General features: G+C 48.0%; 1 protein-coding gene across 11 annotated transcripts in view; it reads left to right on the top strand.

The window, feature by feature from the left end:
• Positions 1-23,876, top strand: part of CLEC16A (C-type lectin domain containing 16A) — a 223,024-nt gene that overhangs the window by 88,153 nt on the left and 110,995 nt on the right. For 7 of the 11 annotated variants that reach the window (XM_036308096.1, XM_036308097.1, XM_036308102.1 and 4 more), the window contains 7 exons: positions 3,189-3,311; positions 5,744-5,853; positions 6,585-6,629; positions 10,661-10,711; positions 12,650-12,778; positions 18,324-18,359; positions 22,016-22,136. In XM_036308096.1, coding sequence (XP_036163989.1) covers positions 3,189-3,311; positions 5,744-5,853; positions 6,585-6,629; positions 10,661-10,711; positions 12,650-12,778; positions 18,324-18,359; positions 22,016-22,136 — 615 coding nt within the window. The remainder of the gene's footprint in view (positions 1-3,188; positions 3,312-5,743; positions 5,854-6,584; positions 6,630-10,660; positions 10,712-12,649; positions 12,779-18,323; positions 18,360-22,015; positions 22,137-23,876) is intronic. The other 4 variants (XM_036308098.1, XM_036308104.1, XM_036308103.1 and 1 more) reach the window with 1 other exon arrangement.

The raw sequence follows: 23,876 nt of genomic DNA, 5'->3' as shown, positions 1-23,876 counted from the left end.
ATTACCCCCATTGCACAGGGGGGTTGGAGAAGTTAAGTATCAAAACAAAATTCCTTCTGCAACCTGAACACAGTGCTCTCCACCTCTACCTGACCACAGTGTGGAAGGTACTCTGGGGAGACTAAGCCCCAGGATACTGTGAGGCCTTCGAGGTGATGGCAGAGAAGGAAGTCTCCTTACGCACCATTTGCTGTGGTTGGCTCGCCGTTCAAGTAGTCGTCTGCTGGGAGTCTGAACTCCCCATCTGCATCCTGTCCACCTTTGTAATCTCACCCTGGTTCTAACTGTAATCTCAGCCTGCCTCTAACTTGCTCTGTGACCTTGGGGGTGTGACATAACATCTCTTGTCCTTAATTTCCTCACTAGAGGAAGAGGTTACACTGGAACCTGGCCCTGAGAAGCTTGAAAGGGTTTCAAGTCCCCTGGGGTCCCCTGCCCCCTGTCCCCGTCACAGAGCTGCCGGGTGAGGAAAGTCAGAATAACCTTGGAGTGTTTCTCTTCCTGTCGAGAGAAGATTTTGCCGCAGATTCTTATCATTTTTGACAAGTTCTAAGAAATCAGGGGCAATAATAGGAAAGAGACAAAACGGAGCTCACCATAGAAATTCAAACCCTGGTCTGAGTCGTCTCTCCCTGCCTTTGCCGGCCACCACCACAATCCCGAGGGAGCCAGCAGCAGGGCTTCGTTGAAGTGGGATGACAGATGGTTCGGTCATAAAGTTGGGTGATGCTCGGGGCAGGCCGAAGAGCCATTTTTCCCAGAACCACTGACTGACGGTTCCCAAAAGGGCCAGACATGAAAAGATAGAGAGATGTTAAGACTGTGTTGACATCTCTGGAAAAAAACAAATGCCAAAAAGATTTAGTTGACATTCGTGCCATTTAATAAACCAGAATGCTTCGGAGTTAGACATTTCACATCAAAATGGGATATAGAATCCACAAATTAAATTTTCATTGCAATCAGATTTTTTGACAGAAGCCATGGTGATGGGGCGTGAGAGAGAGAGAGCTACCCAACTCAAGCCCTCCAGCCGTCCCTCACCCGTGTCATCTCCTAGGCATGACTTAGCCTCTGGTTCAAAGCTGGAAGGAACTCAGTAAAACAAGATATATTGTTATGGTTTCTTACATCAATGTGTGCGGGGGGAGTTACTTAGAATCCAGACACTCAGCTCTTCAATGCTATCCTCTACTGTTTTGTCAAGGTTCTAAATGAAGCGTCATCTAGTACTCAAGGGACTGTATTTCAAGAGTTCCCAGAAGTGCCACCTTCCCCCCTTTGGTAGAGTAACAGGAAGAGACGTGCTTGAAGCACAAACAGTCTGTTCAGCTCTCTAGGCTGGGATCAGGAGAAATGTTTGTTTCTGCAAGTGTGTTTTCCAGAGCTTTCTTAGATGAGAGGAAAAGGACTTGGAATGCCTCTCGTCCCACATTTGGCCTGTTGAAGTAGCCCTAACAGGTCTTCCTGTCGCCCCAGCTTTCTGGTCTGCTTTAGGGAAAATGTCACTCTATCCACAATTAGACTGCGTGCTCCTCCCTCCTCCACCTCTCTGGTCTTGTCTTTTGTCTTTTCAAAGCTGTTAGTTTGCACTGGAGAAAACATCATTCCTTTGCCTCTTAAAGACAGAGCCACTCCATGGATTTCGTGGTATGTGCACCTTTCTGTCATAAGGTCTAGCCTAGTCTCTTTCTGCAATGCCATCCCCTGGCCCAGTGTGGCGCCTGCTGCTACAGCCTGTGGTGGGTACACGTGTTTAGTGGTGGGCCCAGCTCTTTTGAGTTCGGTGTTAAGAGCTTGAGGTGTGATTGTTGAGTATGACTGTCCTTGCCTTTCTGTCTGGTCTCTGTTTTTCTAGGTCTATGTCCCCCACTGTGGCTTGTGTCTCCTACAGGAGTGGCACCCAGACCCGGCACGAAATGGCAGTGAAGCACACTGTGTGAAAGTTACTCCTTTTTCCATTCCATTTCCATTCCCTCTGATTTCATCCAGAAGTGTGTTACCAATTGGGACTAGTGTCTTCAATACCTTTTAAGCACCCGCCAAGCTCCCTGTTTAACAGACAGAGTAGACCTCAGGCCACAAGTAACCAGTCAGCGGTCTTTGGTTAAAATGTAAAAACATTTTATTTTTTATTTTTTTGTTGTTATAGTTACTGTCAATATTGCAGCAATCTGATTTCCTATTGACATATAGTGATAGAAAATGTATGTTTTATTTTTTTGAAGGTAAATTTGCTTTTACATATACATATCATTTTATTAATTTCAGAGAGGAAGGGAGACGGGGAGAGAGAGAGAAACATCAATGATGAGAGAGAATCATTGATCGGCTGCCACCTGCATACCCCATACTGGGGATCTGGCAGCAACCCGGGCATGTGCCCTGACCAGGAATTGAACTGAATTCCTGGCTCATAGGTCAACGCTCAACCACTGAGGGACTGGGTAGGAAACATATCTCTCTATATAAAAGTCTAATGTGCAAATTGTCCCTGTGGAAGTTCGACCGGGAGACCGATCACTCGCTATGATGTGCACTGGCCACCAGGGGGCGGCGTGGAACAAAGGAAGGCCCCGGCCAGCAGCCAGAAGGCCCTGATCGACCCTGATCACAGGCCAGGCCTAGGGAACCCACCCGTGCATGAATTTCATGCACTGGGCCTCTAGTCCTATATAATAAAAGGGTAATATGCAAATTGACCGAACAGCAGAATGACCGGTTGTTATGACGCGCACTGACCACCAGGGGGCAGATGCTCAACACAGGAACTGCCCGCAGGCCACGATAGGGGCCTGTCGGCCAACCTCTTAGTCTCTTTCCCTAGCCTGGCAGACTCCGATCTCCTGATGGGGAACAGGGAACCGGGGTGGGTGGCGTTGAGGGGTGGGGCCAACTGCCGGCAGGTGGGGAAGATGGCCCTGATCCCAGGCCAGGCCTAGGGACCGTACCCATGCACGAATTTTGTGCGCTGGGCCTCTAGTGTTTTAATATTTACCTAAGTTCCATTTACAGAAAATTCGAATGTAAGTTATAGTATGGAAAGCACACAGCCGTGGCAGAAATCACGAGGATGCACCATGGACGGCCAAGGGTGGGGAAGCTCTGCTCTAAAGGCCTTTGAGGATGCAGAGGGCTTGCGATCAGTGGCTCCACTTCCTTACAGCTTGTTCCTTTCTCCATTCCAGGCATGGAACCTGAAAAACTAGAGCGAATCCAGCTCCCAGAGCCCAGTGCTGCTGAGAAGACCGTCTACAACCACCTACTGGCCGAAAGACTCATCAGGATCATGAACAGCGCTGCCCAGCCAGGTGCCTGGAGCATGTTGGCTTTTTACAGGGGTGGCGGAGTTAGAGGGATCAGGTCTTCCCACCTGGCCCTTCTGGTGATCCAGGCAAATCTCGACCACTCCCTCTGGCATGCACATCCATGACCTGGGCCACCTGTACCATCCATCTCTGGGTCTCCTCTCTTTCTCTCCCACCATGGTGTTTGCGCCAGACCCTGTCTTTCTGTCTCCTTTCGCACCCTTCTTTGGCCAGTTTTGCCAACATCTGCAGCCCTCATCTTGGGGTAGCCCAAGGCCGTGTTTGAGCTTGAACTAAGGCTGAGAGTGTGAATGAGTGGGAAAATGATTTGGGTCGAATGCTTTTGATAATACAAGATGTGCCCAGTGTCTGGTCTTGTCAGCCTGGTTCTGAATTTTAGTCAACACTGACCTGCCACAGAAGGGCTACAAATAGCAGGCAGAATGATCTAGCACAATGATTCTCAACAGGACCACCTTGCCTCCCAAGAGACATTTGGCAGAGCCCGGAGACAATTTTGGTTGTCACAGCTTGAGAAGGTGGTGCAACTGGCATGGAGTGGGAGAGGTTAGGGTTGCTGCTAAACATGCTACAATGCACAGGACAGCCCCACACAAAAGATTGTCTGACCCAAGATGCCAACAGTGCCAAGGCTGGGAAACCCTGATTGCAAGGCAGATTTTCTGCAAAGGCAGAGAGAGGCTAGCAGGTTGGAGTGAATGCATGGGAAGGGGTTCGACTGTGATGTGGCCCAAATGAGAGAACTGAGCTAAGCCATGAGGAGAAATCCAGGGAGTGGGCCCAGGTCAGGCTCAGGAAAACGGCCGGGGAGGGGGTTGTGATCACAGACAAAAACTTCAGGAATAAAGGGAATGGCTCCAACTAGTGGCAGAAGCACAGAGGAGTGCCCCAGGAGGGAGTGCAGGTCTTGGAGAGCCAAGTCCGTGGCCCCATGAGTGTCAACAGGGGATCAGTAAACTCCCTTAGTTTCCCTCATGAGACGAGCCCAGTGGGAAGAAGTCAGCTCATTGTTGCAGGAGCTTGCAAAGGGAGAAGGTCTTGGTGGAAAATCCCATTCCATTTCCCTGGAGGCAGCAGAAGGGGTGTTTCTGACCTGGCCAACTGTGCGGCTCAGTGGAGAGGCAGGCAGGAATGACACTGGGCTCCGGAGAAGCTACTGAAATCTGAGGAAGACAGATGGGGGGGTGCCATGTGGGCAGGGAAGCAGCACCGAAGTGGGGCTAGTTCTGGGCCGGTGGGGCTGCGGCAGGGAGAATGACTAAGCTGAGACTACCAGCCTTTTCCCACACAGCCCTGGGCTTGTATCATGCTTAGGAAGGCCTGTTTCTGCTTGCATATAGGCTGTTCATTTTTGTGCAGACAATGCCCTCTTCTCACCTGTTTCCCATCTGACATGAGGCATCAAAGGATGGCAGGGAGGTATGCCATGTGTATTTGCATTGATTTTTCCTAGTGGCCCTCCTGGTCCCTGTTGATACAAACCCAACTCAGACCGGCTGAAACAATACAAACGAAACAAACAAAATTGTTGGCTTATGTAACTTCAAGTGTGTTGGGCACTGGCTTTAGGCACAGCTGGATCCAGGGGCTCAAGTACTGTTTTGAAGGCAGCCTTTGGCCTCTGCAGCTTCTGTGTTGGCAAGATAACTGCCAGCAGCTTCAGCCACCTCTTTCGCTGCTGGGGCCTTAGACATGCTCTAGGAGAGGCACTGGGTAATCTGGTGGAAAGGGGGGCTTGGGACTCAATTTGCAGAACACTTTACCAAAACTTGCAAACACTGGTAAGAATGGGGAAGTGGCCACTGTGGATTAAAATGCTTGTGCCACTCAGGGCCACACCACTGTTCTTGTCCTCTCTGCAGCCCAAATGGTTCCAGCAAGTTATGGAATTGAGCCTTACTAGCTCTGACTGGGCCCCTTGCCCATTCCCTACCCAGTTACTCTGACCCAGGATAGAGCACCCTGACCAGCCTGGGTGATGTGCCCACCCTTAAGATGGCAGAAGGGGGACCAGCTCCACCCAAATCACATGTGCAATAGTGGGGCTGGTGCTTTCCAAAGGAAAGTGGGGGTGCTCATTCCTGAAGAAAAGGAAGGAATGCTGGACAAGCAAAGTAAGCACAGAGGCCACTTCCTAGACCTTCAGTACTGATTAATTAGTGCCTTCTTTTTCCTGCATCCCCTCTCCCGATGAAGAGACTAAAGGGGAATATTAGGTCTAAGCAGTTTTACTGGGAACATTTAATTATAATTGATTGGGAAAAGGGTTGGCAAGGGTCGTCCCCACTAGATGCCAGGGGCCGTGAGCAGTCAGCTGATCAGCTAACCTGTTAACCTCAAAGCTGGAAGGCAAGAGTTGTGATTAAGGGCATGTAGCCCTGGGTGTGTGACACTGACCCCGGTGTGCTCTGCAGATGGGAAGATCCGGTTGACGACACTGGAGCTGAGCTGCCTGCTCCTAAAGCAGCAAGTTGTGACCAGCACGGGCTGCATCATAAAGGACGTGCACCTGGCCTGTCTGGAGGTAAGGGACCTCCCTACCCGCAGTGCCCGTGAGCCACTGCCACCTGGAGAGGGAGAGGGAGCTCTGGTCCGTGGTGGCCACAGCACCAGCAAGCAGCTGGGCCCAGTAGCACTGATGCCCTACTGCAGCCCTGCTCCCACAGAACTTCCCTTCCTCTGGGATTGGCTTGATGTGAATTTTAGTAGTTTCTGTTATAATTATTTGGCTCTTATTTGGCTCCAGGATTTAGAAATTCTTCTTTTTGTATTACAAAGGTTTTATACATATATGAACATATACATACATTTGTTTATAGATTATTGAGCTAATATCTCTATTGTTTTAAATAGCTTATATGGTTTTCCCTTTATTTTCCATGTTTATTTTAGAAATTTAGAAAGTACAGTTGTTAAAAGTAACTATAGTTGACATTTTGGTGTGTGGGTCTTTCTAGATACACACCTACATTCACACAGATTTTAAAAAATAGAGTCATGACCATATTTTATAACCCATTTCCCCCCACTTAGCTGTATATTAATAGCTTTGCATATCACAATGAATCACCTATCCTCTGCTCATTTCTTATTTTGAGCTCTCTCTTTCTCTTTCTCCTTTTCTCATTAAAAACCACTTATAGATTAAGGATATTAGCCCCATATCTGCCTGTATCCACTCAGATTTTAGAGTCAGTAATTTTCCCAATTCGCTTGCCTCCATGACACCTGCCTCCGCATCTTCCCTCTTTACAGGGTGCGAGAGAAGAAAGCGTTCACCTACTGCGGCACTTTTATAAGGTAAACTGGCAGCGCACAGGACTCGGCAGGGTGGTTGCGGTGTATAAACAGGATTGTGGAGTCTGCCCTGTACACACAAAGGTTGCATGTCTTCAGTTGTTTTGCTACCTGTGGTTCCTGAGTCAAAATGCTCAATTTCATAATCTCCAGAGCAGTGGTCTCTCAGCTTTTCTGCCCATGCCCTCTCATCAGTATAACTTTCGAAGACTCACCCCTAGTATGTAACAATTTGTTTATCAACTCAATGGATTTGTTTATGGAATGATTCATATGTAAATTATGAATTATATCTATACATGCACACATGACTAAATTATATATATGAATTTATATGTTCATGAATTATATTTGCTTATACATATAAAATTACTTGTGAATTACATATGAACTTATGAATTATATACATATATATTACTTATATACATTTATGCTAAGAAACCTCATGCAGGCTTCCAGACATTTGTCATTAAGTTTAGTGAGATTTTTGTCAAGGACCATCATGACTTCACAGTATCTGAAAAATTTGTAGATTTGTGTTTAGGTTCTAGGTGATTACTTTTTAAATATCTCGTTGTGATGGTTTTTATTAACTCTTATCTTAAGGCATAGTGTATTACTTGAAAAAGCTCATCATTTGTCAGCAAAAGTGTATTAATCCATATGTCAAACTGTCTAGTAGATTTCTGATTTTTGGCCTCCATATCAGATCTCTCCAGATCCGGTTAGTGATGGTTCCCCCAGTAATTTTAACCGATGAAGAGATCCTCTTAGGAGATGGTGTCAGTACTGCTATTTCATGTTCCTCTGTGCTTCATTTTTTGTATTATCTCTAAATTTCTGTGGATTATATACATATATGCAAGAAGTCTTTTTCTTTGCAGGATACTCTTTTTTTTAATTTACATATCAACTTTTAAAAAGATGTGTTTCTTTTGATTTCAAAGAGGAAGGGAGAGGGAGAGAGAGACAGAGAAAATCAGCGATTGGCTGCCTCCTGCATGCCCCCCACTGGGGATGGAGCCCACAACCTAGGCATGTGCCCTTGACCAGAATCGAACCCGGGACCCCTCAGTCCACTGGCCGACACTCTCACTGACAACAGAGAGGTGTTACCAGACAGCCCCCTGAGGGGAGGGCTGTTTCCAACCTCAATCCTTGTCGTCTGATATAAATGAATTTATACAAGAGACCTTGACTATGTTGTGATAAAGCCAATTTATTAAAGCAAGCAAATTTATTAAAGAAGCATGGCAAGCAAATCTGTCTTCCGGCCTAACATGCGCAGATGGGCTCTCAGCTAATCTGAAGAGCGAGGTGGGTGGGGGTCCAAGGCATTACACACCCTCTTGTCTATAGGCTTCAAAATTTCTTAGCTGAATATTTTGGTACAGATTAATTCTCAAGGTCCCTTTTTACTTTGTTGTGGCCTTCCCAGAATTCCTGAGAAGCACCTGGCAACTTGATCTCGTCAAGCTTCAAGACTGCTAGCTTTTCTGCTTAGGGAATAAAACTCTGAGGCCCTTTTTTTCCTTTCCCCTTTCCCCCTCCTTCCTCCACCTCTTGTTAGGGAGGTTTTTAACCATTTGCTCTCAAGTGTCCTTGGCTGGGAAAGATAATGGCTTATTACTTAGAAGCTGGCTGCAAATTGTCAACACCATTTGGCCTTGTTTTAACTTTCCTGTCTGTTTCCCTATTCCTGCTGCCCTGGAATCCTGTAACAAAAGGAGAGCGTATACAGCAGGTTCTCTAATAACATTTTATTCAATGTTACTTTTTAAAAAAATATATTTTATTGATTGATTTTTTACAGAGAGAAAGGGAGAGGGATAGAGAGTTAGAAACGTCAATCAGCTGCCTTCTGCACACCCCCTACTGGGGATGTGCCCACAACCAAGGTACATGCCCTTGACCGGAATCGAACCTGGGACCCTTGAGTCCACAGGCTGACGCTCTATCCACTGAGCCAAACCGGTTAGGGCATCATTGTCACTTTTTTATAATGTTGAGGGGGAGAAATGGATTCCCAGCCTGGGCCACCTGTGGAGTTTGCATGTTCTCCACGTGTCTGCAGAGGTTTTCTCTAGGGACTCCACTTTCTCCCACATCTCAGAGATGTGCATGTGGGGAGAATTAGTGTCTGCACTGTCCCAGTCTGACTGTGTGTGGCTGTGTGAGTGGCCTGGGAAGGGCGTTCTGTACCTGAACTGCCAGGGCAGGCTCCAGCCACCTGTGACCCTGACCTAGAATAAGTGGGTTAGAAAAGAATGATCTGCCTGGTATTTATTAATGTTTCTTTTTTTTTTTTTTTTTTTTTTTTTAATATATTTTATTGATTTTTTACAGAGAGGAAGGGAGAGAGATAGAGAGTTAGAAACATCGATGAGAAAGAAGCATCGATCAGCTGCCTCCTGCACATCTCCTACTGGGGATGTGCCCGCAACCCAGGTACATGCCCTTGACCGGAATCGAACCCGGGACCCTTCAGTCCGCAGGCCGACGCTCTATCCACTGAGCCAAACCGGTTTCGGCTATTAATGTTTCTTAAATGTTTAATATTAGAAGTGTTTGGGGTTTTTATTTAGAAATTTGTGATGTTTCAGTGGCCAGAGATATGCTATAAGAACTTAACTCTTGTTTATATCAATTGACCTTTAGTAAAATTGATTTCATTTTATGTCATCTCACTGAAAGTCAGTTTCCTAGAACCTATCGACAACATTGAGGACTTGCTGTATTTGAATTGTAGCTCCCTTCTCCCACCCCAGTTTTCTCTTTCATCCTAAGTATAATATCTCAGAAGCTTTTGGGTTTTCAGGGGCTTTTATTTCTGTGGTTATTACCTGGTATTTACACCACACAAGAATATTCAAAGTTATCTGTAGATCTGATAACTGGAAAAATATATAAAGGACCTATTGCCTTTCCCATGTTGACGGTGTGTGGGGTGTGTGCCTGTTGGGGGGGGGGGGGAGAGGTATTCAGGACTTATGAGGGAGACAGGACAGTTCTAATAGTCATGATACATTCAGCTGAATCTCCCAGCCCCTCCCTAGCTGTGGCCCTGTCCAGTAGTGATCATAATGAGTGTGGCGCTAACACTTAGCCCTGACTGAGTGGCAGGCTCTGTGCTCAGCTTTTTATGTGTGCTTATTCATTTCATCTTCACAAAGACCCACACAGACAGGGGCTGCCATCCCAGTCTCTCAGGGAAACAAAGAGTCTCGGTGAAGTGAAGCTGGGACTTGGCCCCTGGGTTATGTGTTGGAGCCAAGTTCATACACCAGCCTGTTCTGAGAGGGACCTCCTAGACCAGTGGTAGGCAAACTCTGGCGCACGAGCCACATGCGGCTCTTTGGCCCCTTGAGTGTGGCTCTTCCACAAAATACCACGTGCATGCCCGCACGTACAGTGCGATTGAAACTTCGTGGCCCATGCGCAGAAGTCGGTATTTTGTGGAAGAGCCACACTCAAGGGGCCAAAGAGCCTCATGTGGCTTGCGAGCCGCAGTTTGCCAACCACTGTCCTAGACAGTCCTCAAGGCTACAGAACCTCAAAGGCATGGCTCAAAAACAAATGGAGCAGGCCTATAATTTTAGTGTTAAGCATGTTTAATTATACTCTTCTTTCAGAGATGTGGAGCCTCATAGTTTAACATGGCAAGTTAACCAGGGTTCCCCATTCCTCAACCATGCTCGACAAATAGAGGATGATAAACACTTGAAATGTTAACCATTTTAATATTTTAATTATCTATGGTGTTCTTTTGGTTTGTATTTTTAACTAACTGCCTTGACAGAATAAATCTAGCTACATATGCTTAAGCAAGGGAGAGAACTGTTGAGAGGTGCAATTTGATATCTGGGCTTTCGTTGGAGCATGTGTTCATGTTCACGTGTGCATTTTACTTCCTGGTGATTTACGAGAACTCTCTAATGAGAAACAGATGGTCCCAGAAGCCGTGAACTAAAGTTCATAATGCTTTGTTGTTTATGGGGGGAAATATGCATAATTTTCTCTTCCCTCCCTTCTAGGGAGAAGAAATTTTTTTGGACATGTTTGAAGATGAGTACAGGAGCATGACAGTAAGTGAGGGGCCAGAAGCATCTGTGTTCCCGCAAAGCTTGCCCAGCCAAACCGAGAGAGAGGGAGAGAGAGAGAGGAGAGAGCACTGACTTGGGGCTTTCTGCTCAGATTGCAGAGATTGGTAGGGAGGTAAACTGGAAATGGTGGTCCCCACCACTTCGGAAATTTCAGATGACATTCACTCCCCCTGAGCTGGGCTGTGTCCTAAGACAAGTCAGAAAGATTCACTTTGATATGAATAATATTCGATTAAGGACTTAATCTATGTCAGGTGTGGAAAGCCTGTGATACATGCCAAACCTCTCATCCCCATGCCAACCCAGCGGAGTAGCTCCTATCATTAGCCTCCTTTTACTGATAAAGAAAGGAGAGTCAGCTTCAGTGAGGTGCCCACATGTGCCAGCCAGAGAGAGGCAGAGCAGCTCGCCTCCCGGTCCTTCTCTCAATATTATGCCACCTCCTTTGCCATGACACCAGAATGTTCTGAAATGTTCCTTGAGTTGCAGTGCCAGTTTAAAGTCTTCCTTTTTTGCATCTAGCAGGCAGAATTGTGGGAAAAGATAGGTTTAGCAGATTGCAGCTTTCTCTGTGTTGCTCCTTTGTCTCTGCATCCCCAGCACCTGCCCCTTAGGTGACACTCAATAAATAGATGATAAATGATCTTTTTCATGGAAATTGCTCGTCAAAGAGTGAAGTGATTCGGGAAGTTTATAATAAGCCTGAGTGTTTAAAGTGTCCAAAAGAAAAAGGCAGGCAGCATGCACTAAGTGGCTCCCCGGCCCGTGCACCAGGTTTCCAGACAGCTGGGCCCTCCCCACAACCCTGCCCTGCTCAGTTAGCTTTGGTTAGGAGGGACAAAAACTGTGACTGAAGCCCACATTCTAAAAGACACAGAAATAAGCTTGTGATGCTTTAAGGAGTACAATGAATCCTATAGAAAATTCATCTTGGTGAAAGTCGTTCCTTTATGATGCCAAGTATAAATGAGGTGTCAGTGTCCAACATGTGTACAGTAAATGGTCAGTACTGATGCAACAGTTCAGGAGGGGAGGGGAGGGGAGGTTACAGTGTCTTAGTACTCAGAGAAGGCCTGTGGAGATGGTGTGGAAGGAGGGGAGACAGCTCTGTGCCTGACTGGCCCAGTGGCTATGGACATCTGCCCTTCCTCTGAGCTCAGTATGCCCCTCTGTGATATGGGACAGCACCAGCACCCACCATCCAGTAGGAGGTGAGCCCTGTGGTGCCTGCCACTTAGTAGATGCTCAATAAATGGCTTTGTTATATTATCCCAGGTAAGATGCTAAGGGGGCAAGGAAGGTAGCGGGGATGTTGGTCGTGTGGTGCAAATCATAGGAGGGCTAGAGCCAGGTAAGCCTGGGTTTGTGTCTTGGCTCTGCCACCAGTCCACTGAGGGGACCTCAGCTTCTCTGAGTCTTTTTTCTCATTCGCAGATTGGGGAACATTCCCTCTGCAGCTGTTGGGGAGGGTTAAACAGGATCCTACATGCAAAGCCTTTAGCTTGTCGCCTGCCCCCTAGTCAGCTCTCCTTAAGTGCAAGCTGCTGTCACTGTAACCGTGTTATCAGCTGGAAGTACCAAGAGGAGGAGGTGGGCAGCAGTCAGGCACATCCACATGGGGCTGACCACCCTGAAGGGACCACAGTAACGACCAGCCTCCTTCCTAAAGACCCCCTCCCTGCTGGGTGGAGGGGAATTCAAGGATGAGCAGGGAGGCCATTTCTCAAGAGTGTCAGAGCTGTCATTTCCAATGAAGGGAAAATCTGTACCTTAGAAACCAAAAGAAGGCCCATCTCACACATCTGCCTGCCTCGAGGCTTCCCCTCAGTCTTAATCCAGGGTTCATGTGCCGAACTACCTGTGTAACCTGCCCTGCCCCCTTCTCCTTCCAGTGAGGTCTCTGTGATGTCTCTCTTCCAGATGAAGCCCATGAACGTGGAATATCTCATGATGGACGTCTCCATTCTGCTGCCCCCCACGGGCACGCCACTGACGGGCATTGACTTTGTGAAGCGGCTGCCATGTGGTGATGTGGAGAGGACCCGGCGGGTGAGTGGGAGCTGGACCTGGCCTCTCACAGAGCAGGGAAGAAAGGTCTCTGATCAGGTCATGAGTCCGCCTTCCCACACAAGTGCAGATAGTAGGGAGACAGACAACACCTGCCACACCCCTCAAGAGGAGAAACTTCCCAAGCAGCTGCCTCTGCTAAAGCAGGGATTGGAGTCCCATTGCTTCTGGCACCGGGTGGGTTGCAGGCAGGCTGCCTTCGCTGGTGCAGGCCCTCCCTGAGCTTGGGAGAGGAAGCCAGGGGCCAGGTCTGCACAGGACGTGGGGGAGTGAGCAGAGCCAACACAGTGCACATGGGGCTGGCGTGGAATCAGCCCAGCGAGGCTCAGGACCCCCCAGGATAGTGTGATGTTAAGGTATCTGAGTGATCTCGGGGTGAGGCACAACGATTGAAATGGTGGTTCTTGCCGGCCTGCGGGAGAGACCTGTGTGAAGGGTGGACTAGTTCTCAGAACCCAGCTGGAGTGTGTGTTTCCGTTATCAGCGTTTTTTTCTGAAGCAGTCTCATGGGGCTGTTCATGGTATTTTATCTCCCTCGTAAGATTACATTTTCTTTCTTAGAAAGCACCATAACCTTTTCCTAGAAAATCATTCCCTGGAGACGTGAATGCTAGTGGATAAGTTAGTGGAATTCATTGCACTCAACTCTCGTTATCTGCCTGTATCTTCCTCTGAGTTAATCCGCTTGTACCAGAGCAGCTGAGGTGTTTAAGTTTTAGATTATGAGAAGCAGGAGGGACCTGCTAGATCTGCCTCAGACCAGAGGATTCTGTGGCCTTCCTCCACCCAGCTGGCAATTTTGCCACAGAGGCCCGGGGGGCGGGGCAGAGGAAGTGGGACCCATGTGTCTTAAGTCAATCCACGTTCCTTGCTGTCTGACCAAACCCACAGGCCTCACCACAGAACACGCCCTGTCCGAGCCATGTGCTCCCAGCCAGTGCTGCAGGCCCTGCGGCGGGCATACGATTGTGTTTGTGGGTGGTGGTGTTTGCACTGGGCATTCTTGGCATCGGCTTTTACAAGAGACTGGTTCTGACAGGTGTGAGTCATATCAGTGACTCCTTCATGGTGCAGGCATGCTCGCCCTTAGCCTTGGGTTGGTCAGGTGCTCCCCAGCAAGGTTACAGTGAAGCTGCACCCCCCGAATGGGCTGCATGTCTCTGAGGTTCCCTAGTCTTTTGAACCTGAAGGTCCAGAAGGCTGTGAATGCTGAGAGCTGCCACTCTGGGTTGTGTCCTGCCTCCCTTCTGGGACATGGTCCATCAGGCTTTGTTAACACACGAGCTCCCACTCTTTATTATAAAGTGGATTGTTCATAGCAGTTCTTTAAATGAATTTTCTCACATAATTCTACAACTGTCCTAAGAGGTTGTCATTACTATTATTCCCACCTCTACTAAGGAAGAAACGGGGGCACCAAGAGGTCAAGTGATTTGCTCAAGGTCACCCAGCTATTAAGTAGCAGAGCCAGGCTCAGCTGATGTGGATCAGTGGTTGAGCATTGGCCTATGAACCAGGAGGTTATGGTTCAATTCCTAGTCAGGGCACATTTCCCAGTTGCGGACTTGACCCCCAGTAGGGGGTGTGCAGGAGGCAGCCAATCAGTGATTCTCTCTCATCATTAATGTTTCTATCTCTCCCTCTCCATTCCTCTCTGAAATCAATTTATACTAATAATAGAGGAATATACAAATTGGCCAGGATGCTGTCACGTAACAACCCATCAGGACTGGGGTGGGGCCGTGGCAGAGAGCTCTCAGCACGCCTGCACCAGGAGTCCAAAGGGTGTGGAGAGGAAGGGAGAGCAGATAGGCAGTTAGGGGGATCAGGCCAGGAAGGGAGAGCAGATAGGCAGTTAGGGGGATCAGGCCAGGAAGGGAGAGCAGATAGGCAGTTAGGGGGATCAGGCCAGGAAGGGAGAGCAGATAGGCAGTTAGGGGGATCAGGCCAGGAAGGGAGAGCAGATAGGCAGTTAGGGGGATCAGGCCAGGAAGGGAGAGCAGATAGGCAGTTAGGGGGATCAGGCCAGGAAGGGAGAGCAGATAGGCAGTTAGGGGGATCAGGCCAGGAGGGGAGAGCAGATAGGCAGTTAGGACGATCAGGCCAGGAGGGGAGAGCAGATAGGCAGTTAGGACGATCAGGCCAGGAGGGGAGAGCAGATAGGCCGTTAGGGGGATCAGGCCAGGAAGGGAGAGCAGGTAGGCGGTTAGGGGGATCTGGCCAGCAGCAGAGAGCAGATAGGCAGTTAAGGCAATCAGGCCAGCAGGGGGAAGCAGTTAGGCAGTTAGGGCACTCAGGCCAGCAGGGGAGAGCAGTTAGGGCCATCAGGCAGGCAGGCAGAAGAGCGGTTAGGAGCGGATTGTGAGAGGGATCCTGGATTAGAGGGGGTGCAGGCTGGGCTGAGGGACCCTTCCCCCACCTCCCTTGCATGAATTTCATGCACGGGGCCTCCAGTAAAAATATATTTTTAAAAAGTAGCAGAGCCAGGATTCAGTTCAGTTGGAGTGGCCTCAGAGCCACTCTGACTCGCTGCTCCTCACTGTTCCCTTCATTGTATATATTAGTGCTACTCATCACTGGACACCAGGGATATAAGAAACACAGCCCCAGTCTTCAGAGTCTAGAGGGTGAGGTGGGAATAGGCAGCATCAACCCATGTGGCTGGGGCTGTTAGGAAAGGAGTATGGTGTCAGGTCCCTAATCCTATCTGGGGAGGGGCGGGGAGCAGGCACGAGAGGGATGTGGAACATTCCAGCACCAAGGAGGGACTGTGGCTGGAGCCAGAGTGAGGGAGGCTACATAGGAAGTGATGAGTCGAGGGGCTGGAGGAACCAGATCTTGGGGGCCTTGGAGCCCAGCGAGGCCCTTGGCCCTGTTAGCAGATTTCTGACACCATGCTCTGCTGGCTTAGCGCAGACAGTCCTGATCCACAGGAGAGAATGGGAGAAACTCAAGGGTGAGGCATATGGCAGAGGAAGGGTTGCCTGGGCTTTGGGGTTCCTGCTACCTTGTAAGCCACTCTCTCTCCATCTAAAAAGCAACATGTGCCCGCCTTGCCAAAGTTGTGAGGACTCAGTGAGAGGCAGAAACACTGGAAGCCAGTGGCAGTTCCTGGTGACAGGGGTTTGCTTCTTGTTGCCCTTCACAGCTCACTTAGCTGCACGTTCCTGGGGCTGTGCTGCCCACCTCCCTTGCCCCAGATGTGTTGCATGATCCTAACTGATAACTGAAGCATGGACAGAACCTCTGGGAACATCTGGGCTTCCCTAGGGCCTTTGGTCAGCCTTTGTCTATCTGACAAGTTTATAAAAGCAAATCCAGGGCCCATGGATTTAGAGCCAGGGAGAAGGTTGATATTAAAATAGGGTTGGCCACCTGCTAGCATAACCATCCACCTAAGAGAAGCTTCCCTTGTTGACTTCAAGAATCAATTTCTTTGTGTTTTTAGTCTAAGTATAGTTGGCATACAATATTATATTAGGTTCAGGTGGACAATATAGTGAAGAATCAGTTTCTGAAGGGGAGTTTCCACCACTCACCTCAGTCCAGTTCCTGTTGCAAGGTAGCTATTTGGAATCCTCCAGAAGCTTAGCTTCTCAGCCCGTTTCAGACATGAGAGCACAGCGGTGTGCTTTGAATTTGAACTTAAGGAAGTGTATGGTTTAGCAAGCAATTGAGGGCTTATGTGGTTTGTTTCAAGTTCTTTGCATGTATCCAAAGAACATTCCATTTCATCTTTTGGATTCAAAGGCTTTTTTTTCCCCCTACTAACTAGACTTTTCTAACTCTAGGAGGCTGAGCCTTTCAGAAATCCCACACTTTAGTTTCCTTAGGGATTTGTGAGAGAAGTTCAAACAACCAGACTAGTAAATCATTGCTAACTTGTAAACTATTCCTTCATACATTCATCAAAGAACCACCAGATTCCTGTGCCAAATGCTGGGGACCAGGGAAAATGTCACTGCCTTCTGAACCTCCCATGAAATCGGGAGAGGTAAAGTTTATTAGCAAGTAAACGAATGACAAGTGTGTTGTCCCTCTGAAGGAAAGGGGGCTGGCACTACTTTAGATATATAGAGATGTATTGTAGGAGGAAGGCTCCTCCGCCAAGGTTGAGACCTGAGCTGAAACTAAAGAGCGAGAAGGAGGCAGCCATGCAAAGATTTACAGGAGGCACTTTCCAGATGAAGGCAACAGTGAGTGCAAAGTTCCTTCTGGGGCAGAGCACAGCGTGCTCAAGGAGCAGGGTAACTGGAGCAGAGTGAGTGAAGCGGCCAGGAGCGGGGGAGGGGCCACGAGAGGAGGGGTGCTGGGACTCGCAGGCCATGGAGAGACACCTGGCAATAAAGTCATATTTTCCCTCATGCATTTTGCAAATTACACTATTTATTCTTTCATTTGACATCTTTATTAAGCATTTTCTAGGTGCTAGGCACTCTAAGATGTAAGACTAGACAGTGAACAAATAATATAAGAAAGATCAAAATAGCAAGAATGTCGCTTGGTCATGACAGCTAAGAAGGGAAATTCATGTTGAAATGAGGGTCACAAGAACTACTGGGGTCTGATGAGAACATGAAAGCAGAACCTCAGACTTGGGCTGGACTTCCCCCTGTGCAGGGATATTTGAGAGAAAGCTCATCAGTCAATCTCAACTCTAGCTGTGTGACCTCGAGCAAGTTACTTAACCTCTCTATGCTTGAACTTCCTTGTGTGTCCTGCCTATCAGCTCTTGCTCAAAGTAGATGAGAGAGTGACTGTGAGGTGACAGAGTCCAGTGCCTAGCCGGCAGTAAGTATTTAAGAAATGTTGGCTGAACATTGGTGGAGCATTCCAGCATCATAGGTGGGAAAGAAATAGTGTTTACTGATCTAAATCTACCGAAGTTTAATGCTAAGGAAAAGAGGTTGGGAGAGAATTTTTTGGTGGATATCAAACTCTGAATGTAAGCCACTAGCCATCTTTATGTTAGTAATCTTGGAAACCATTATGAAATAAATTATTTGCATCAAGTTTTATTTGTCCCTGCATTCTATTTCCCTGTTCTCTTGTAAAACCACAAACAATTTTTGTTTATCGCTACTGGCCTTGAGGAAATAGGATATTTTGCTTTACTCCTTGGATATGTATTATGCATTAAAAAAAAAATACAGTTGCACCTCATAAAGTTTCACAGGTAGAGGGAAAAATTTCCCATGATTTCATCACCCTAAACAATCAACACTTAGACATTTTTTTGTCTCCTCCCTCTCTTTGCAAACACATCTTAACATGCTTTCAGGGAGAGTGTACCATGACCTTGCTTTTATCTTCACACCCCTTTCTCTTTCCTTTGTAGAGCAAGAAGTTTGTCATGTGGTAATACAACTTTAATAAGTCTACTTTCTTACTGGTGCATAAAAGTCTTTCTGCCATAGGCATTTTCCTGTTGGTAGACATTTTGGTTGCTTTCAGTATTACATTATTTTCAACTGAACTGTAATGAGCAGCTTCACAGTGTTTTCTTTCTTTTGGCTTATTTCTTTAGGATAAGTTCCCAGAAGTGGAATTTCTGGTTCAAAGGGTATGAATATTTTTGTGTGTGTGACTCTCTACATATTGCCAGATTGCTTTCCCAATGGGCTGTGCCCACTTTAAACGGCTTCAGCACTCTTAAGAATGACTGACTTTCACAGCCACGTCCACGGTCTTGGTGGGCTGCTAACCTGAGTGACTGTCGCCTAAACTCAGCAGCTTGCAAATGCAGCAAGGGAAGCAGGGGAAGGGCTCCAGCAAAGCCTTTGATCCAGGACCAGCCCCAGGGCTCAGTGTGTCACCTGCACTTTGTCATTGCATGTTTGTAGTGGCCCCATGGTCTCAGGGGTGGTGGGTCCCCATTTCCAGAGCTTGAGCCTGGGCTTGGGGAATTCATGCTACTTGCCTGACCCCAGGTTGAGTCGAGGTTTGTCTGACTGAACCCATCCTTCTGCCCCACTCACTGACCTCATCCCAGGACTCTCCTTGCCAGAGTTTGCTCCCCATGCATTGAAGCAAACTGGAGGAGTTCTTTATATCTGAGTTGTCAGCTGTCACCCTTCCCAAATTTAGTCTGCTCTTCCAGAGTCAGTCTTCCTGGCATTCTGTGGCAGCACCTCAAAGAATAATTCTTTTTTACTATTATTTTTAAATTTGCATGTGTATTTAGCAAAGTAAAGTACTCCGTAAAAGCCTAAAGCTGGATCCCAAGCTTAAATCTATTAAAGACAAAGGCATGTGGTTGGAAGAACGTGGACTTTGGGAGCCTGATTGTTAATTGAGTCACCTTGAGTAGGCTGCCTAACATCTCCGGGCTGTAGTTTTCTATCTGTACAATGAGAAACAAGCAGGTCCTTAAAAGGCTAGAATGAGATGACAGTATAGTGCCCTCCTGTACCTGGCAGGCGGTGGGTAGCAGAGGGCATGGGTATTGTGTTAGGGGGTGGTGGGATGAATTTGATGTCTTCTCCTGGTGTCTTAACTTTTGTGAATTCACGGGAGTTGTGTTGCTGATCCAGTGCCTGCCAGACCCAATAGCCCCAATGAGAACCTAGCTTTCCCCCAAGTGGAGCAGCGGGCCTTGTGGGGACCTGCCCCTCTCACGCTCGTGGGCGTGGGCTTCTCCTGCATTCTTCCTGCTCTTAGCAGGTGAGGCAGGAGCCAGGAAAAATATTATTGTGGGTTCTACTTTATATGTGCTTCACATTTTTATCATTTTATTGTTATTTTGTATTCCTGGAACTATCTTCCATCTGTTGCTTAAAGAGCAAAAGCAGATGTTTTACCAAAAAGGTCCACATTAGGGGCCAAGTTTCAAACTCCTTGTACACTGGAAGGCTCTGGTTTTCAGAGTGATGGGTGTAAGCTGCACACGTTTGTCTTTCCTCATCCCCGTCCAGGGTCCTCTTGCTTTCTCTGCCTTCAGAGCCCCGAGAGGAATGGGTTGTTGGCAGTGAAATGAAGCATCCACATAACTCAGACCTGACCGCCATGGGCCTTTTTCTTTCCTTTTCCCCCATCTCAAGGCCGTGACTCCCTATTTTCTCAAACTGCCACATAGGTTAGGTGCCCACCCACATCTTGGGCTTTCTGCACTTGGGCTGCCGTGAGCGTTGGAACGTCTTCTCCTCATGTGCTTGGTTAAGTGATACAGGTGTCACACATTCCTGGGTTCAGCCCCAGCTCAGCCACTCAGCAGCTGCGTAAACTTAGGTTTCTCTGCCCCTCCACGATGTTTCTTCCTGAATAAAATCTTTACATTGCAGGCAAGTACCCACATTGCCTGGCACACAATAGGAGCATTATGAATAAAAGCTGTTTTGATTTTTTTTAAATGAAAGTATACCTCTTCTTACTGTTGCAGATGTCTTTATGAAGATTGTACTTTAAAAACTCAGATCAGCACTGCCACCACCATCACCATCTATAATAATAAAAGCATAATATGCTAATTAGACTGGACGTCCTTCTGGACAACCTTCCGGACAAAGCGGGGATGCGAGGGAAGCCCAGGTCCTGGGTGCCTGCCAGCGGCCGGAGGGAAGCCTGGGCCCCAGGTGGCTGCCAGCAGCTGGAGGGAAACCCAGGTCCCGGGTGCCAGAGGGAAGCCGGTGCCGGCAAGAGGGGGAAGGAAGGCCTACTCTTGCACAAATTTTGTGCATCGGGCTTCTAGTTATAATATAAAAGCTTATTTTTCTCTAGGGCTCATGGTTGACAGTAGGTCCAGGAAGTAGGATTATTCTAGTTTTCTACATTAGATTAAGTGATTGGCCCAAGGTCTTCTGCTGGTTCCAGGCCAAGGCAGGATTAGTGTTAGGCCTGCCGTGGGGCATCTTTACTGCCTGGATTATCAGGAGTCCTGGCTTTGGGAGACACCTTGTCATATAAAGGGCAGCCTCTTCTCTCAGTAGGCCAAGCCTGTAGTCCTCAGAACTGTAAACAAGAAGACCCAAAAGTGGGCTGGAATTCATTTTCGTGTGGCTCACCAGTGGCGACAGTGGTTTGTCCCATGCCTGCCCCCGTGCCCAGCTGGCGAGTGACCGGAGTAAAGGATAGCTGCCCCTTTACAGATCACATGCTGGCTGCTTCCTGCCCATCCCCCAGCTTTATCTCAGAACCTTTTAGCAGCCCGGCGAGGTGGGGACTACCAATCCCATTTCACAGATGAGGACATTGAAACTCACGCAGTTCAGAGGCCTTACCCAGTGTGGCACAGCTGGGAGTCCAACACAGATCTCATATGCCTGACTCCAGAGCTGTTTACCTGTGGCCATCAGCTAAAGTCAGGGACAGTGGTCTGGAGGAGGCCTCTCCCGTGGGCTGCCCTTCTGCTTCCTGGCCTCCAGTTGGTGGGCAAGTCAGCCCCAACTTAAGACTCAAAGGGAGCAAGCAGGCCCGGGGTGAAGGCTACTTTCTGCACAAACTTCTCTGGCTTCCGGGGCCTGGGCTTCTGCTTTTTTCCTGCTCTCTGGAAATGCCTAATGACCACACAGGATTCTTCCAGACGCCTCTTCCAGGGGCCAAGAATCCCAGCGCTAATGGAGCTGCCTCTGCCCCCAGAGAGCTGGCAGGGGAGGCTCAGGGCACTAACATCACTGAACACCTGCCAGGTGCCAGGTGTGCTCCCCTGTCAGTAACATACCCTGATGGAAGGCTAAGAGACCAAGGCTCCGAGGTGAAGGGGCTCATCCAGGGAGAGGCAGGGTTTTAATGGGGTCTCGCTGGCTCTGAGCCCCACAAGCATTGCCTCTTCTGCCGCCCCTGCCCCTACATCCAGTCGGTGGGACCTTGAAATACTTTCACTCATGATTTGGATTTCCAAATTCCGTGCTGGTTTAGTTGAAAGAGGCCTGGTTCTAGCCCTCCTTAAATGTGTGCCCAGGCAGATCATGTCACCTCCTTGGGTGTCATCAAGGTCACATGACACAAGGCTAAATGTCCTGGCAAATGACAGGTGCTCAGTTGAGGGAAAGTGGCCCACACCTGAACCCCTGGATATGGATAACTGAAAGAGGCTGTGCCCTTTGTGGTTTTTTGGTTTTTGTCTTGCCCTGAAAGCACCAGAGCCATGATACTGGGAGAGGGGTAGAGGCAGACTTTGTTTTGTTTGTTTTTAATCTAATGTCAGTGTGAGTTCTCCATGTGGAGCATTTCACCAAAATGACTGCAATCTCACCTTTCTCTGTCTCTGCACTGTCCATTCAGGCCATCCGGGTGTTCTTCATGCTCCGTTCGCTGTCACTGCAACTGCGAGGGGAGCCGGAGACCCAGTTGCCACTGACTCGGGAGGAAGATCTGATTAAAACTGATGACGTCCTAGATCTCAGTGAGTTGGCCTCTGAGTCACAGCAGGGGGGACACTGTAGTGCTGACTCACACGTCACTGGAAGGGTCGGTGTGTGACCTGCATTTTGTACTGGGGTTGATCTGTGACCTTGAGGTAATAGAGTGTGCATGTCCCATAAAACTTTTGAAGAAGGGACCCAGATTCTAGGCACTTTGATTCTGGGCTTGCGTGTTCTGCTCTCTGGAGACCAGGCGGAGCTGTGCAGGTGTTTTGCTAAAAGATCTGTGCCAGGGCTTTGGGGATCCTCAGGCTCCAGGATCGCCGTCCTCCATGCAATCATAGCAGCATCAGTTTGATTGGTTTTGTCTATTAAGGGTTTTCTGTATGAATCCAACGATTAAAGGGTTCTGCTGCTTAAAAAAAAAAAGGCTTTCAAAAATGCAAATCACAGCCTGACCAGGTGACTCAGTTGATTGTAGCAACATCCCGTACACCAAAAGGTTATGGTTCAGTTTCTGGTCAGGGCACATACCTGGTTTGCAGGTTCAATCCCCAGTCGGGGCATGCATATGGGAGACAACCAATCCATGTTTCTTTCTCTCCTACCCCCCACACCTCCAAACATATCCTTGGGTGAAGATTAAAAAACAAAAGGAAGCAAATCACCAGTATTTAGGTAGACATGAATAAAAGCTTTGGAGGCCAGAGAACTGTGCTCAACCTGAATCCTTGGGCTATTTATTTAATACACTGCAGCATGAGGCTGAGATTTAAAGGAGACAAAAGGTATAAAGCCTGGTCATTTTATCATAAACCTCCTCATGTGTCTACATAGCTCTCTCTTTCCTCGATTTGCTAGGAGGCAGACAAGATCGTTTTCTGATTCTTAAAGGCATTGTAGTATATTAGGACTCTTTAGTTCTAATGGACAGAAAACCCAACATAGGCTTGCTTAAGGAAAAAGCAAGGGGAATTGGCTGGAGTCACTAGAAAGTACTTCGGGCATGGCTGTATCTAGGTGCGCAAGCAGTGTCATCAGGAAGCTACGATTCTGCATCTCTCCATTCTGCTTTCCTCTGTTCTGGTTTCATCCTCAGGAGGGCTCTCACCAAGTAGTGATCAGTGGCCATCAGCAGCTCCAAGATCTGTTGAAGCAACTAAGCAGCCCTGACAGTAACAGAGCTACTCTTTCCCTCTTATAGAAGTCCAGGGCAGTGCTCTCATTGGCCCAGCATGAGTCATATGACCATCCCCAAACCAGTCAATGATCAGAGGAATTCAACTCAGTGATTGGCTAGGCTGGGTCATATGCCTGGAGTCGTAAGTGGAGCCTGTTCCTTTTGAGCCCCATCACTTGAGAGAGGAAGGAAAGAGCCCTCATGGGAAACTTGTAAAGAAGAAATGGAACCTGAGCAAGCAGGAACAGCAAATGCCATTCTTTGTTGTGTAGTATGAGGAGAGGGGTCCTTGTTTTAAATCAGCTTTATGAAATATAATTTACAGCCAATAAAATTCACCAAGTTTAGTGTACAGTTGAATTAGTTTTGACAAAGCGATTCAGTTGTGTGACCAGCGATCATGATATAGACCACTGGGGGTTGGCTTTCAAGCCAGATACTCCTGCCCTTGAGCAGCTGACTGAAACCCTCACAGTATCTGTTTTCTCACCTAGAAAATGGAGGTGACCTTCTTTATATTTGGGGCTGTTTTGACACTTGAGTGAAATGTAACTTGAGCCCTGGCTGGTGGACTCAGTGGTTAGAGCATCAACCCTCACAC

Source organism: Myotis myotis, unplaced genomic scaffold (assembly GCF_014108235.1).
Source record: "Myotis myotis isolate mMyoMyo1 unplaced genomic scaffold, mMyoMyo1.p scaffold_m19_p_5, whole genome shotgun sequence".
Taxonomy (NCBI): Eukaryota; Metazoa; Chordata; class Mammalia; order Chiroptera; family Vespertilionidae; genus Myotis; species Myotis myotis.
The sequence above is the reverse complement of the archived record's forward strand: the minus strand, read 5'-3'. Positions and strand labels throughout refer to the sequence as shown.